Here is a 13,746-nt window from a genome sequence, read left to right as displayed (position 1 = left end):
TGCTCAGTGTTGTTTTGGTTACATAAGGGTATGAGGGTATAAAAAGGGGGAAAAACTGGGAATAAATGGACTCCATGTTACCCCTATCCTCGGGAGTCTCACCATATCACTTCTCCACTAAGATGGTATATTTTAATCACTCCAGCATGGGGGTTCTAGAAAGCACAGTACGCATTGTCACTCCAATTTGGGGACTCTAGGAAGCAGGACACAACATATCTTCACTTTCAAAGAGTTCCAGCTATCAATAAAATCACACATCTAGGACCTATCCTTGCTCATAACACATATATACTAGTTTCTCTTCTTTTTTAATACAATTTCATTTGGTGATCTTTTCCATGCATTTTATTATCATCTCTATACTGATCATTCTCAACTTCATTCATTCAGCCCCTACCTCTCTATTGACCTCTAGTCTCAAATCTCCAACTACCTATTAAACATCTTGTCCCATAGACAATCTTAAATTCAATGTGTTCCAAACTGAATTCATTAATTTTTCCAAATTTCTCTCTTACTTTCAAGGATACCACTATCTCCCCAACCCCCCAGTCTCAGAAGCTAGGTGTCAGCCTCAGCTCCTCATTTTTATTTTGGCCATATGTTACACATATTCCTAATTCTCTCTGTTACTGACACCACTCTTGTGAGGCCCTTATCACCTCATTCCTAGACTTCTATAATAGCCTGCTGATTTCTCCTGCTTGTCGCAAATCTTTCTTTATTCTTTCTGTCCTTCAATCAGCAATTAAATAGCTTTCTAAAGCACTTCCATACTCAATAAGCTCCTATGATTCCCTTTTTGTCTCTTGGACCAAATAGAAAATCTTCTCTTTGGTGTTCAGAGCCCTTCATAACTTCCCTCACACCTACTTATCCTCATCTACATACTCTTGAGATTTCATTGACACTGGCTTCCTTACTACTTTTTGGACAAGGCACTCCTATCTCATAATTCCAGGCCTTTTCATTCCCTTCTCATTTTTTGCTTTTTGACTTCTCTGAATTCCTTCAAGTCTCAGCTAAAATCTAATGTTTTCTTAATCTCTTGTAGTTCTAGCACTTTGTCTGGGTTAAATGTTTCTATTTTGTCCTGTATATAATTTGTACAGTTATACATGTGTTGTGTTCCTCTTTAAACTCATAAGCTGCTTAACAATAGGAATTCTGTTATACTTTTCATTGTATCCCTAGCACTTACCACAGTGTCTGGCACATAGTAGGTGCTTAATGTTTATTAAGTACTGAAGTAGTCCCTCCCATATCAAACTGACTACCAGCCACATGTTTCCTGAAAATTTGGTTTGTATGAACCCAAATCTAGAGCCTTCACTTGCACACAAATTTAGTTTAAGCTTTATTGATCTCATCAGTAGTAAATTGGTGCTATATAATAACATACGTGTAATATTTTATAGTTTACAAAGTAGAGTCTCGGTTGATCCCCATAGTAAATCTTTGAAATAGATACTACAGCTAGTATTCCAGTTTTACAGAAGACAAATCTAAGGCTTAGGTTAAGAGAATTGCACATGGTTATAGAGCTCTGTTGTCAACAGAATTTGAATGCATTTTTGAGTCCCAAGACCTATTTGTCCTGCAGTATACTATACTACACCACACACACACACACACACACACACACACACACACGTGTATACATGCACTTATATATGTCACATGTCATTCCTACTCGAAGAAGAATCAATCTGTCCTTGTAATCTCTGAGCCAACTGTCTACAGCTCCATTAGCTCTTAGGACTTTTCATGGCAAAATAAAATTGTCAGTTCTCAATTTCTATTTTGTAGGAGACTGTCATTAAGACTTTAGCTTAGAGTGAGGAATGGAACAAGAAAGAATAACTGACTAAGATGGCCAGGAAGAATTAAAAGGAAGAAGTTGGGAGAAATGATACCTTTTCTCCATTCAAGTCCCCAAACACTTCCTTTGTTGTTGTTGTTGTTTTTTTTTTTTTTGTCTGCTACTGCTCCATAAAGTATTGCTTTCATTATAATATCAAAGGAGTGTGATTAGATAAAGTAGAGATGAATGTGTAACACATACATTTAACATGAATCTTCTCCAGTTTTTGTTTTTTGCTCTTCATTAGCATAATCTAATGGCTAATCCAAAATTATTTTATTAGCAATATATGTATTTATATTCATAAACTAATTTCAGACGCTATGAAGAAGATATGTACTGGAGAAGAATGGAAGAAGAACAGCATCACTGGGATGACCGCCGTCGAATGCCTGATGGAGGATATCCACATGGTCCTCCAGGGCCACTGGGCCTCCTTGGGGTCAGACCAGGAATGCCACCTCAGCCTCAGGGACCTGCAGTAAGTTTTTGTTCTATAAATTTTGAATGAGATTGAGTGAATACCATCTTGGCCTTAGAAGAGGGGGGAAATGTTCTTGAGCACTCATTACTGTTAATATTTTCATCTAATCTACTACCTTGGTTCTGGGGTATATGAGAACTTCCTGTGAGTTCCTTGATTCTTCTACAGAACTCTTTTATTAATATATTGGTTTTCACTTGTCATCAGCTTGACCAAGATTGTCTTAAATTATTTTTTGTCACATAAAAAGCTACCTAGCTCTTGTTGTCTTCTAGCATAAAAGTATATAAGAAAGATGGTACACTTTTTGCTTTGACCTCAAAGCACATGCCTTTATGTTACAAATAGCTCAGATCCTTTTGATTTCCTACTTTTACTGATCATATGAACTTGTTCCTATTAAATATGTGAAGAAAAAAGTTAAGTAGCTCTCTCCTCATTTAAAAAAAATTAATTTTAATCATGCTTCAAATTTAGCTCTCCTTTTCTCATCAGGAGAGGTGCAAGTCATTCAAGGATCAACAACAGGAAAACAACACATGAATGTTAGGGCCATGTATAGAGGAAAAAACCTTAATTCTGGAGTCAGAGGATTAGGGTTCAAATTCTGCCTCTGCTGTTTTGCTACCTCTGTGACCTTGTATGGTAGGTTACTTAATCTCTCTCTCTCAGCTCTCAGCTTCCTCATCTCTAAAATGAGATTTCCCTGGTAGGTATCAGAAGTCTCTTCCAACTCCAGATTTATATTCTTATATTAATACATTTCCTAGGGGAATGAAATCAAGAGTGGGAGAGTATTTGTGCATAGAGAAAGAGAGAAAACTTTTCTTTTTCACTTCATCTTTCTCACTTGTGGCTCGTGGAAATGTATAGAAGAAGAGGTATCATGGTGGGAAAACTGATAACCATTTACAGGAGAAAAAAAGTATGAAAATGACTGATTTATAAAATAAAAAAGCATACCAAATGGTTCTTTTAACTTTAACTTTTATGCAGCTTAGTGTACTATTGATAGATTCTCTGTCTCACAAAAATTTTATTTGTTTTAGGAAAAATCCTCAATAAAGGTTTTATACACAAAATATCTATGTAAAAACATTGTATGTTGTAAATTTGCATTTTTCTTTTTATAGGTATAAAAAAGCATAAGGGTAGATCTTAAAAGTTTTGTGTAGTTATTGCTTATTTAAAAATAGAAGAAGAATTTCTGGGAAAAAAAGTCAATTCAATTTTAGGATTTCAATTTAGGATTTTTATTTTGCATTTTTTTCCTTAGTTGTTAAGCATTTCATTCTTCCCTCTACCCACTCTCTGCAAAAAAATTATTGTAACAAATATACATAATATTAAAACAAATTCCTATATTATTAATGTCCAAAAATATGTCTCATTCTGCATGTTTAGACCATATAATAATTCTAATTCTTCTTCTCCTAATTTTATGCAAGTTCACAAAAGTCTTACTCAGGTTTGTCTAAAATTCTCCCTTTTGTCATTTCTTGTGCATAATAATATTCTATTATAATCATGTGCCACAATTTACCCATTCCCCAGCTGATGAGCACTCCTTTTAGTTTCCACTTAATTGCAACTACTAAAAGCCATTCTATTTTTACCTACTTAAGACATTTATTTCTTTGAAATCTTGGCAGTATAGGCCTGCCTAGAAGTGATAAAATAACTGCATCAAATGGTGTCCATAGGCATGATTCTATATTTCTTCATAATTTTACTAACCATGCAGCTGTGTCCATGTTTTTCTAATAGTTCCACAAATATTTATCATTTTCTCTCTCTTTTTAAACTGTAGCCAATTAGTGCTTTAATTTGCACTTATTTTGGAAATTAAATATTGTTTCGATAGAAGTAAATTATTTCCTTTGTTTAAATGAAGTAATAAAGATTTTTCTTCTATATAGCCTTTACGCCGTCCTGATTCATCTGATGATCGTTATGTAATGACAAAACATGCAGCTATATATCCAACTGAAGAAGAATTACAAGCAGTTCAGAAAATTGTATCTATCACTGAAAGGGCTCTCAAACTTGTTTCAGACAATATGTCTGATCATGAAAAAAGCAAAAGCAAAGAAGGTGATGACAAGAAAGAAGGGGGTAAAGACAGGTATGGGTTTTTTGGTTTGTTTTTTCTCATTTTCAGTAAATAAAAAAATCTACCTTTTCCCTTTCCTCCCTTTTATCTCATTGAAAAAAAAGAAAGAAAGGGGCAGCTACTTGGAGCAGGGGATAAGAGCACCAGCCTTGAAGTCAGGAGGACTTGGAGTTCAAATCGGACTTCAGACATTTAACATTTCCTAGCTGTGTGACCTGGTCAAGTCACTTACCCCCAATTGCCTCAGTCAAAAAAAAAGAAAGAAAAATCAACTCTTAACAGATACGTATTGTCGAGTATAACATTGACCATATTAAAAAACCATGTCTTGGTATGCACCATGGGTTCATCTCCTATCAGGAGGCCAGTAGCATGTTTCTTAATGAGTTCTATGGAATTGATTGGACATAGTTTATCAGAGATTTTCCGTGTCAAAAAAATATAAACTGTCCAGATTAATGGAAGAAGAAATAGAATATTTAACCCTGTTTCAGAAAAAGAAGTTGAGTAATCTATCAACAAATTCCCTAAAACAAAATACTTAGGGGGCCAGATGGATTCATAAGTGAATTCTACCAAAGATTTAAGGAACAATTCAAAAATCACATAAACTATTTGAAAAAAAAAAAAAAAATAAGAGCCCTACCAAATTCCTTTTATGACACAAAAATGGTTTTGATTAGCTTAAGCAAGGAAAACAAAGAGAAAGAAAAGTATAAACCAATTTTCCTTAGTGACTATCAATGCAGAAATTTAAAATAAAATACTATCAAAGAGATTATATACCAAAGGTCATACCTATGACCCAGGTGGGATTTATTCCAGAAATGTCGGGTTAGTTCAGTATTAGGAAAGCCATCAGCATAATTAACAACATAAGTAACAAAGAGCAAAAACCACCTGATTATTTCAGTTGATAAAAAAAAGCCTTTGACAAAATATAACAGCCATTCTTATTAAAATCACAGGAATCAAGTGATCTTTCTTTAAAAGACAAAGTATCTATATGAAACCAAAAGGAAGCCTAATCAATGAGTATAATCCTTCCAATAAAACTAAAAATAAAGCACAGATGTTCATTATCAGCAGTGTTATTCAACATTCTATTAGAAATGCTAGGATAGATATATAAGAAAAATAGATATAAAAATTGAAATGAAGAAACAACATTATCCCTCTGCAGATAATATGATGAAATAGAGAATCAACAGAAAAATTAGTTGAAATAATAATTTTAATAAAATTGTAGGATATAAAATAAACCTATTTATAAACTATCAATATTTCTATATACTACCAGCAAAATCCAGCAGGAAAAGGTAAATTCCACTTAAAATAATGACAAGTAATAAAAAATATTTGAGAATCTTAAGTGCCAAGATAAACCTGAGATTATATGAGCATAATTACAAAGCACTTTTCACAGAAATAAAGCAGATTTAAACAATTGGAGAAATATGAATTACTCATGGATAGCCATATAATAAAAAATGGCATTTCCATCCAAATTGCCAATAAAACTACCAAAAGAATTATTTTATAGAGTAAGAAAAAATAGTAGCAAAATTAACGTGGAAGAATGATAAAATCAATAACATCAAGAGAATTAATGGGGAGAAAAATGTTAAGGAAGGTAGCTTAACAGTTCCAGATTTCATATTGGTTCACAAAGCAGTAATTTTTACAACCATGTGGTACGGGCTAAAAATTAAGAGTGGTGGATCAGTGGAATAGATTAGCTACATAGTATATGATAGTAAATGACTAGTGTTTGATAACACTCAAAAATCTCATCACCATTTGACAAAAATTTCTAGGAAAACAGGAAAGCAGTTTGGTAGAAACTAGGCTGTATACCAAGATAAAGTCAAAATGGATAAATGATAGAAATTAGGCTGTATACCAAGATAAAGTCAAAATGGATAAATTATTTAGACATAGTGATATCCTAAGCAAATTAGAGAGAAAAAATGCCCCTATTAGATCTATAGAAAAAGGAAGAATTTATATCCAAATGAGATAAAGGGATTACGGGAAGTAAAGTAGATAATTTTACATGAAATTAAAAAGCTTGTACACAAACAAAATCACATGGAAAATAGGAGAAACAAGGAGGGAAATTGCAGCAGGTTTCTCTGATAAAGGCCTTATTTCTCAGATACTTGGGGAAATAGAGCCAAATAAATAAAAGCCATTCTTTAGTTGAACAGTGGTCAGAGGATATGAACATGCTATTTCCAGAAGAAATCAAAGCTATCAATTATCACCTGGAAAAAAAAAAAAGGGCTCTAAATCACTATTGATTGTGTTGTTGTTCAATTGTATCTTGACTTTTTGTGACCACATTTGGAATTTTCTTGCAAAAATACTGACTTCTCCAGCTCATTTGAAGAACTGAGGCAAATTAATGCATACAGGGTTAGGTGACTTGCAGGGTCACATATTAATATATAACTGACTGAGGCCAGATGTAAGCTTAGGTTTTTTTTAAATTCGCACTAAACTACCTGCATCACCTATGTGTCCCTATATTACTGATTAGAGAAATACACATTTAAACAGTTCTTGAGATTATACCTCACATCAGATTGGTGGGTCATACAACAGAATTTTGCTCCCAGAGAACGATTATAATTTAGAGAAACAGAACATCACACTTCCCCCCAAAAAAACAAACAAACAAACAAACAATTTTTTTTTCAAAGTTGTTAATGGTTTTGTTTTGGTTTTTTTCAAATTTTTATTTTCATTCCCAAATTTTCACCCTTCTTCAAGTCATTCCCCCACTGTTGAGATAGCAAACAATATGATACCCATTATATGTGTGTGATCATGCAAAACATTTCTGTATTAGCCAAATTGGTCCCCTTCTATCTCTGGGGGGGAAAAAAATAAAAAAAGTAAAAAATAAGGCATGCTTCAATCTGCACTCAAGAGTTCTTCAGTTCTCTCAAGAGATATCATTCATCATAGGTCCTTTGATGTTGTGAATCATATTGATCAGAATAGCTAAGTGTTTCACAGTTGATCTTCTTTACAACATTAACACTTACTGTGTATAATGTTCTCTTAGTTATGCTTGTTTCACTTTCTCAATTTATAGAAGTCTTCTGAAACCATACTGCTTGTTATTTGTTACAGCACAATAGTATTCCATCATAATCATGTTCCATAACTTCTTTAGCCATTCCCCAATTGATAGGAATCCTCTCAATTTCCCATTCTTCGCAACCACAAAAAGAGCTATTTATAAATATTTTTGTTCATATGGGTCTTTCCCCTTTTCTTTTGATCACTGGGATACAGATCTAGAAGTGCTATATTTGAGTCTCTTTTGACACTGCCACCATCCTATGGCAGGCTCTCATCACTTCATACTTGGACTGTTGTGGTAGCTTTTTAGGTGGTCTCCCTGCCTCATATCTCCCTATTATGGTTAATACTTTACTTCACATTTCATTAGTTCTCTGTTACCAGCAACATCACATATAAATCTATCTCATTGGCTTTTAAAATCGTTTAAAAACCTGGCCTCTTCTTATCTTTCCAGTCTTTATTCTCTTCTATATATTTTGTTCAGTGACATAGCTATTTTTGGAAATGGGAAAGGAATAACAAGCTAGTATTAAATATCTCCTGTGTGCCAGGTACTGTGCTTAGCACTTTACAAATATTGTCTTGTTTGAGCCTCAACAACCTTGAGAGATAGATATTCTTATATCCCCATTTTATCATTGAAGAAATTGAGACTGACAAGATTACACAACTAGTAAGTATTCAGGGCTAGTTTTGAATTCAGGAATTCCTGTTTCCATGCCCAGTGCTCTCTATCTACTGTGCCTTTGGCTGGAAAATATTTCATTTCCCATCTTACGTTTTCACTGCTGATCCTCATACAATCAATCATGAATGCCTTGTCTTTCTTTGTGGGCCCAGTGCCTGGCACAATGTTTTTGTCCAGTAAGGTCCTGCTCTTTGTGACTACATGGACCATACTCTCCGTGGTTGTTGGATGTGATTGTTATTGTTTTGACAAAGATATTGGAGTAATTTGCTGTTTCCTTCTCCAACTCATTTTGCAGAAGAGGAAACTGAGGCAAACAGGGTCAAATGATTTGCCATGAGTTACACAGCTAGGCAGACTTAAATTCAAATCTTCCTGATGCTAAGCCTGTGCTCTATTCATTGAGATACCTAGCTGCCTCCTAAGGTCCTGCACATATTAAGCCCTTAATAAATGCTATTGACTTTATTACTCTGTAGCTAAAGCATGGTTTCTAACCATATTCTTCCTTGCTGTTGCTGGAATGTGACACTTCATCTTTTGCCTCCCTACCTTCATATTCTCCCCATTCTGTCTCCCCATTTCTTGAATGTTTTGTTCCTATTAAATGCTGACCATTATTCTACCTTACCTTAGCTTAAATCTTAGCTTCCAAGCTTTTAGAGGACTTTGCTCATCTCTACCTGTTTTTCACATAACTAGTTACTAATGTCTTCTCTGACACTACTTTCCATCTACTCTGAATATAGCTTGTATGTTCTTAATTATTTGCATCTTGCCTTCCCAATGAAAATGTAAATTCTTGAGAGCTGAGAACTTCATTGCTTTTCTTTTTATCCCCAATATTTAGCATATTATCTGGCATAGGGTAATATCCTTTATAAATGGTTATTGACTGACAAGTTGAATTCTAATTTTGATAATATAGACTGCAAATTTTTAGTGGAAACTTTAATTGTGTGGCAAATTTTTATCTTAATTTTATATATTAGCTGGTAGATATTCTTACTTTTAATAATTTTATTATTTTCCATATATATCTTCTGATTGATTCTTTTTCTTTCCCTGTGGCAATTGGGGTTAAGCCACTTGCCCAGGGTCACACAGCTAGGAAGTGAGTCCACAGTTGAACTCAGGTCCTCCTTATTTCAGGTTTGGTGCTCTATTCACTCTACCACCTAGCTGTCCCTATTTATTTGTCTTTTAAGGCAATTGGGATTAAGTGACTTGCCCAGAGTCACACAGGAACTGTTAAGTGTCTGAGCCAGTACATAGATGTTCTTATTGGATAAAAGAATATTACATTGTGATGAAATTTGATTTTATTTCAGAGCTTTGAAAGGAGTCTTGCGAGTAGGAGTATTGGCAAAAGGATTACTTCTCCGTGGAGATAGAAATGTAAACCTTGTTTTACTGTGCTCAGAGAAACCTTCCAAGACATTACTGAGTCGTATTTCAGAGAATCTTCCCAAACAGCTTGCTGTGAGTATTATCTGGAATGTTAATTTTTGCTCCTTGGTTGGGTTTAGAGTTATTGTCAAGACTGATCTTTAATTTATACCTAAAAACTCAGCATTAACTAATGTAAGCTTTCTAGGCAAACTTTTTTTTCCCAATCATGCATGCTTTCTATCCAAGTTTTTTTTCCCCCCTCATTCTACAATTTTATATTTTGTAGTGAATGCATTTGGCATCATATAATTTACCAGTTTACTTTTACAAGGTAACACTGAAACATTTTATCTTTAGTCTCCTCTTTTTTTTTTTTTGAGACTTGAATAATGAAGAGGAAAGCCATTTTTAATTGGGACTAAAAAGTAGCTATGTAAGTAAGTATATCTTTTTAGGTTTTAAGCCATTTACCAGTAATCTCTAAGTAAATGTCATCCTGCCTTTCTGATATCTTTTTGCCTTTTGATGATGCCCTCTAAAACTTCCCTTTCTGAAAACTTGTAGTGCTTTGGAATGTTTCTAGTGAAGCCTAAGAACTCCAGATATAACTGATAAAGAATACTTTTTGTTCTCTTTAAATTTTTTTTGAATTTTCTGAAATTTGGGTTCTATTTAAATTTTTGTCAGTAGAATTGATTATAGCATTAACAGCACTTTTAAAATTCCTCATATAGTTTAGATTGTCCTGAAGTTTATGAATTTTTTTCCCCTGGCACCAGCTTATCTGTAATTTTGGGGTCAAACAAGAGTCACTTAATATGTAATCACTTTGAGACCTCTATTTTAAGTGTTGAGACAATTCCCCTTCTTTTCTACCAATGCACATTCTTTAGTGGCAGTTTTGTTGTGTTGATATTGTTATATTTAGGCCAGTCCACAAAATATCAGAGTGGAACAAAAGTGATAGTTCTACTACCAATGACCTGACTGGGACCTTGACAAGATAGCTAAGGACAATATTATAGAATGGGTCCAGTGAACCATGTAAAAATTGTGGGGCTTTTAATGGTAATTAAATCAATGCAATCAATGAATTAAGAAATTTGCCTCAGCCAGTAACTTTATGCATTATCCCCTATTCACTCAATTCTTATGCAGGTGAACAATTAGAGGATTGGAGAGAGAGGTGAAAGGATCATAAACCCTGAGCCATATGGAACCTGAGGGGCCATCTAATCCAATATCTTTGTTTTAAAGATGCGGAAACAAGGCTAGAAAAAAGTGTCTTTCCCAATGGCCAAACTAGTAGTCAGTAGCTAGTAAAGAGTCAGAAGTAAGATTTGTACTTATGTTCTCTGACCATCCAAAGAAATTAAATTCATAGGAGTTCTTTTCACAGTACTATCTAGTTTATAGGAATACCCATGAATTAGAAGGGATATGAGTTTTGTGTTCATAAAGGAAATGAAAAGCCATAAATGGAAATACCAATTGATAATTTTCTTAAAATTATTTGTTTATTTTCTAAACAAATGCTTTTTTTCAGTCTTTGTGTCAGATCCCAGAGTCTTTATTATTATTGTTATTGATGTATCTTCTATTAATTAATTATTTTATTTTTTATTTACAAAACATGCGTGTCTAACCCTTCTACACCAACCCTGGCAAAGCTTTCTGTTACAAATTATCCCCTCCTTCACCCCACTCTCTTTCCTAGATGGCAGACAGTCCAATACATGTTAAACATGTTAAAATATGTTAAATCTAATACATGTATACATATTTATACAGTTTTCTTGCTGCACAAGACCAAAGAGTCTTTATGACACCTGAGCATCAAGGGACCCTTCTCTTATGACCCTGTAAGATTGCACTTTACAGATATTACTCCATGATCTAGCAAGAATTCCTTTTGATTTCAGGAAGTTTGTAAAAGAAATTGTTTCTGGTTTGTGATGAAGTTACATTTTTTTCCCCATATATTTTTCTTTTTAATGAGGAGGCAAACAATGATCATATTTCCATTGGATGCTTAAAAAAATGAAACGAACAAAAGTAAGATCCCTAAAATAGGGTCATAGAGTTAAGGAAACTATTTATATTGTTAATGCTGAAGGGAGATGAAAATTAGATAATCCTCAGTCATACTATTACCAGGCTATAGTATAAAATTCATTGTTCAGGTTTAGAACAGAAACTTCCATTTTGAGGATAAATTTATCTCCTGGCTTCTGAGCACACCCATTTCAGACTGAGCCACAATGTGGTTATTCTTGCATATTAAAAAATAGCTAGAATATTCATAGTGAGGGATAAGATAAAAATTTTTTTTTTCCTTCACAATTTTATGCCAACCTCTCTGCCATTATTCTCTTTTATCCAATTGGGTCAAGGCTGTGTTTCTACTCCTCACAGTTGATTGACAAGCATATTTTGGCAAATTTACAAATTTGTTTGTGTAATAGAAAATTGGAGATTGAAAAGCACTGCTGTAAATATGATTACAGTTAAAGCACCAAGAAAGCAAATAAAAAATATTCCCTTTATTTGACAATACTAAAGGTGTCGATTGATAGATTTTATTTTATTATTATTATTATTTTTTTTATTTTTTTTTTGTCACATAGGTTATAAGTCCTGAGAAGTATGACATAAAATGTGCTTTATCCGAAGCTGCGATAATACTGAATTCTTGTGTGGAACCCAAAATGCAAGTTACTATCACGCTGACATCTCCAGTTATTCGAGAGGAAAACATGAGGGATGGAGGTTGGAAAGTTGTTAAAGATACTACTTTTCCAATAATTGTATCTATTCTGTTTAAGATGGCATTAAGCCCTAGAAGGCAACATGCTGGCATTACATATGTATTAGGGAGAATTGACTTAGCAGACATTTCTGTTTGTGACCATTTCCTGAAAAGTTAATATTCTATTTGCTAATGTACTTTATTTCTTGATCAAACTTCATAGCATGATAGATTTTGCTTTTTTTTTTTTTCCCTTCCTTTTTTTTTTTTTTTTTCTTTTTTCTTTTCTTTTCTTTTTTTTTTTTTTTTTTTTTGCTAACCTCAGTTTTCTGGAAAAGTTCAAAATTATTTTTACCTGAGAATTTCAGGTATTTGGAAATTTTAGAAAAGTGTTATTTGTAGCAAGGGGACTTTATAGAAGTTTTTGCCCCTGCATTATAATTTTTAAGACTGAAATATTTTAGAAACTACTGGATTTTTTAACTAGATAAATAATGTTTAATACATTCTTAAGAGGCATTGTTACGCATCTAACGTAGCTTTTCCTTTTATATTAAAATAAATGTCATTTCCAGTTTTCTGAGGTTGCTCTTTGGTCTGGAGTGCTTTCATAAATACACAGCCTCCTGACATTTATAGGTTTGAGCATTTGACCCAGACACTATACAGGAAATATTTTAATAATAAATGGCATAGTTAGTGAGTTCAAGTCCAAGTCCGAGCTCTTAAAATCAATTTATATTTATAGAATATTAAATCCTGGTGCCAGCAGTGTTGCTTTAGGGACTGTTCTGTAACACTTTCAAAGCTTCCAAAGCTTTTAAGCCAACGAGCATGATCAGTGTCTGCAGTATGTTGGTTCTATCATTTTATGGGTCAGATAAAATTTACTTTGTTTCCTTTTATGTTGTTTCCGCACATCTTACTAATTTGTTAAAATTGAACTTAGTGTAGATCAGTATTATTGTTCATAATGTAGTCTTTGGGAAAAACCAAAGTAATATAAAATACATGCATATAGCAAGACAATTAAGAACTTTTATATAAAAAATGGTACCAACAGTTTTTCATTTCCCTTAATATATGAGGGGTTTTATCATAGCAGTATAATTTGTAAAGTCAAGAACTTTGTGATAACAACTGCATTATGCTTTGTTGTCCAAATTCTTCCATGCCCCAGAAAACAAAGTTTCATTTCTTTTAACGTGTTCATTGGAAATCTGTTGAATTTCATGTGCTACACATTTCATTTCATTTTAACAATCTTTAAAGATAAAATAAATTTTGTGTGAAGAATTTTTTCTGGGGGCTTTTTGTTTTATTTTGGAGGTTTTTTGTTTTTTGAGTTTTTTTGTTT

The 13,746-nt window shown here is 33.4% G+C and overlaps 1 protein-coding gene across 1 annotated transcript in view; it reads left to right on the top strand.

Moving 5' to 3' along the window:
- ZFR (zinc finger RNA binding protein) overlaps nt 1-13,746 on the top strand; it is a 66,409-nt gene that overhangs the window by 37,696 nt on the left and 14,967 nt on the right. Inside the window, 4 exon segments of the mRNA XM_074279486.1 lie at nt 2,186-2,348; nt 4,271-4,476; nt 9,580-9,730; nt 12,268-12,409. Coding sequence (XP_074135587.1) covers nt 2,186-2,348; nt 4,271-4,476; nt 9,580-9,730; nt 12,268-12,409 — 662 coding nt within the window.

Source organism: Sminthopsis crassicaudata, chromosome 1, assembly GCF_048593235.1.
Source record: "Sminthopsis crassicaudata isolate SCR6 chromosome 1, ASM4859323v1, whole genome shotgun sequence".
In the NCBI taxonomy this organism is placed as follows: domain Eukaryota; kingdom Metazoa; phylum Chordata; class Mammalia; order Dasyuromorphia; family Dasyuridae; genus Sminthopsis; species Sminthopsis crassicaudata.
The sequence above is the reverse complement of the archived record's forward strand: the minus strand, read 5'-3'. Positions and strand labels throughout refer to the sequence as shown.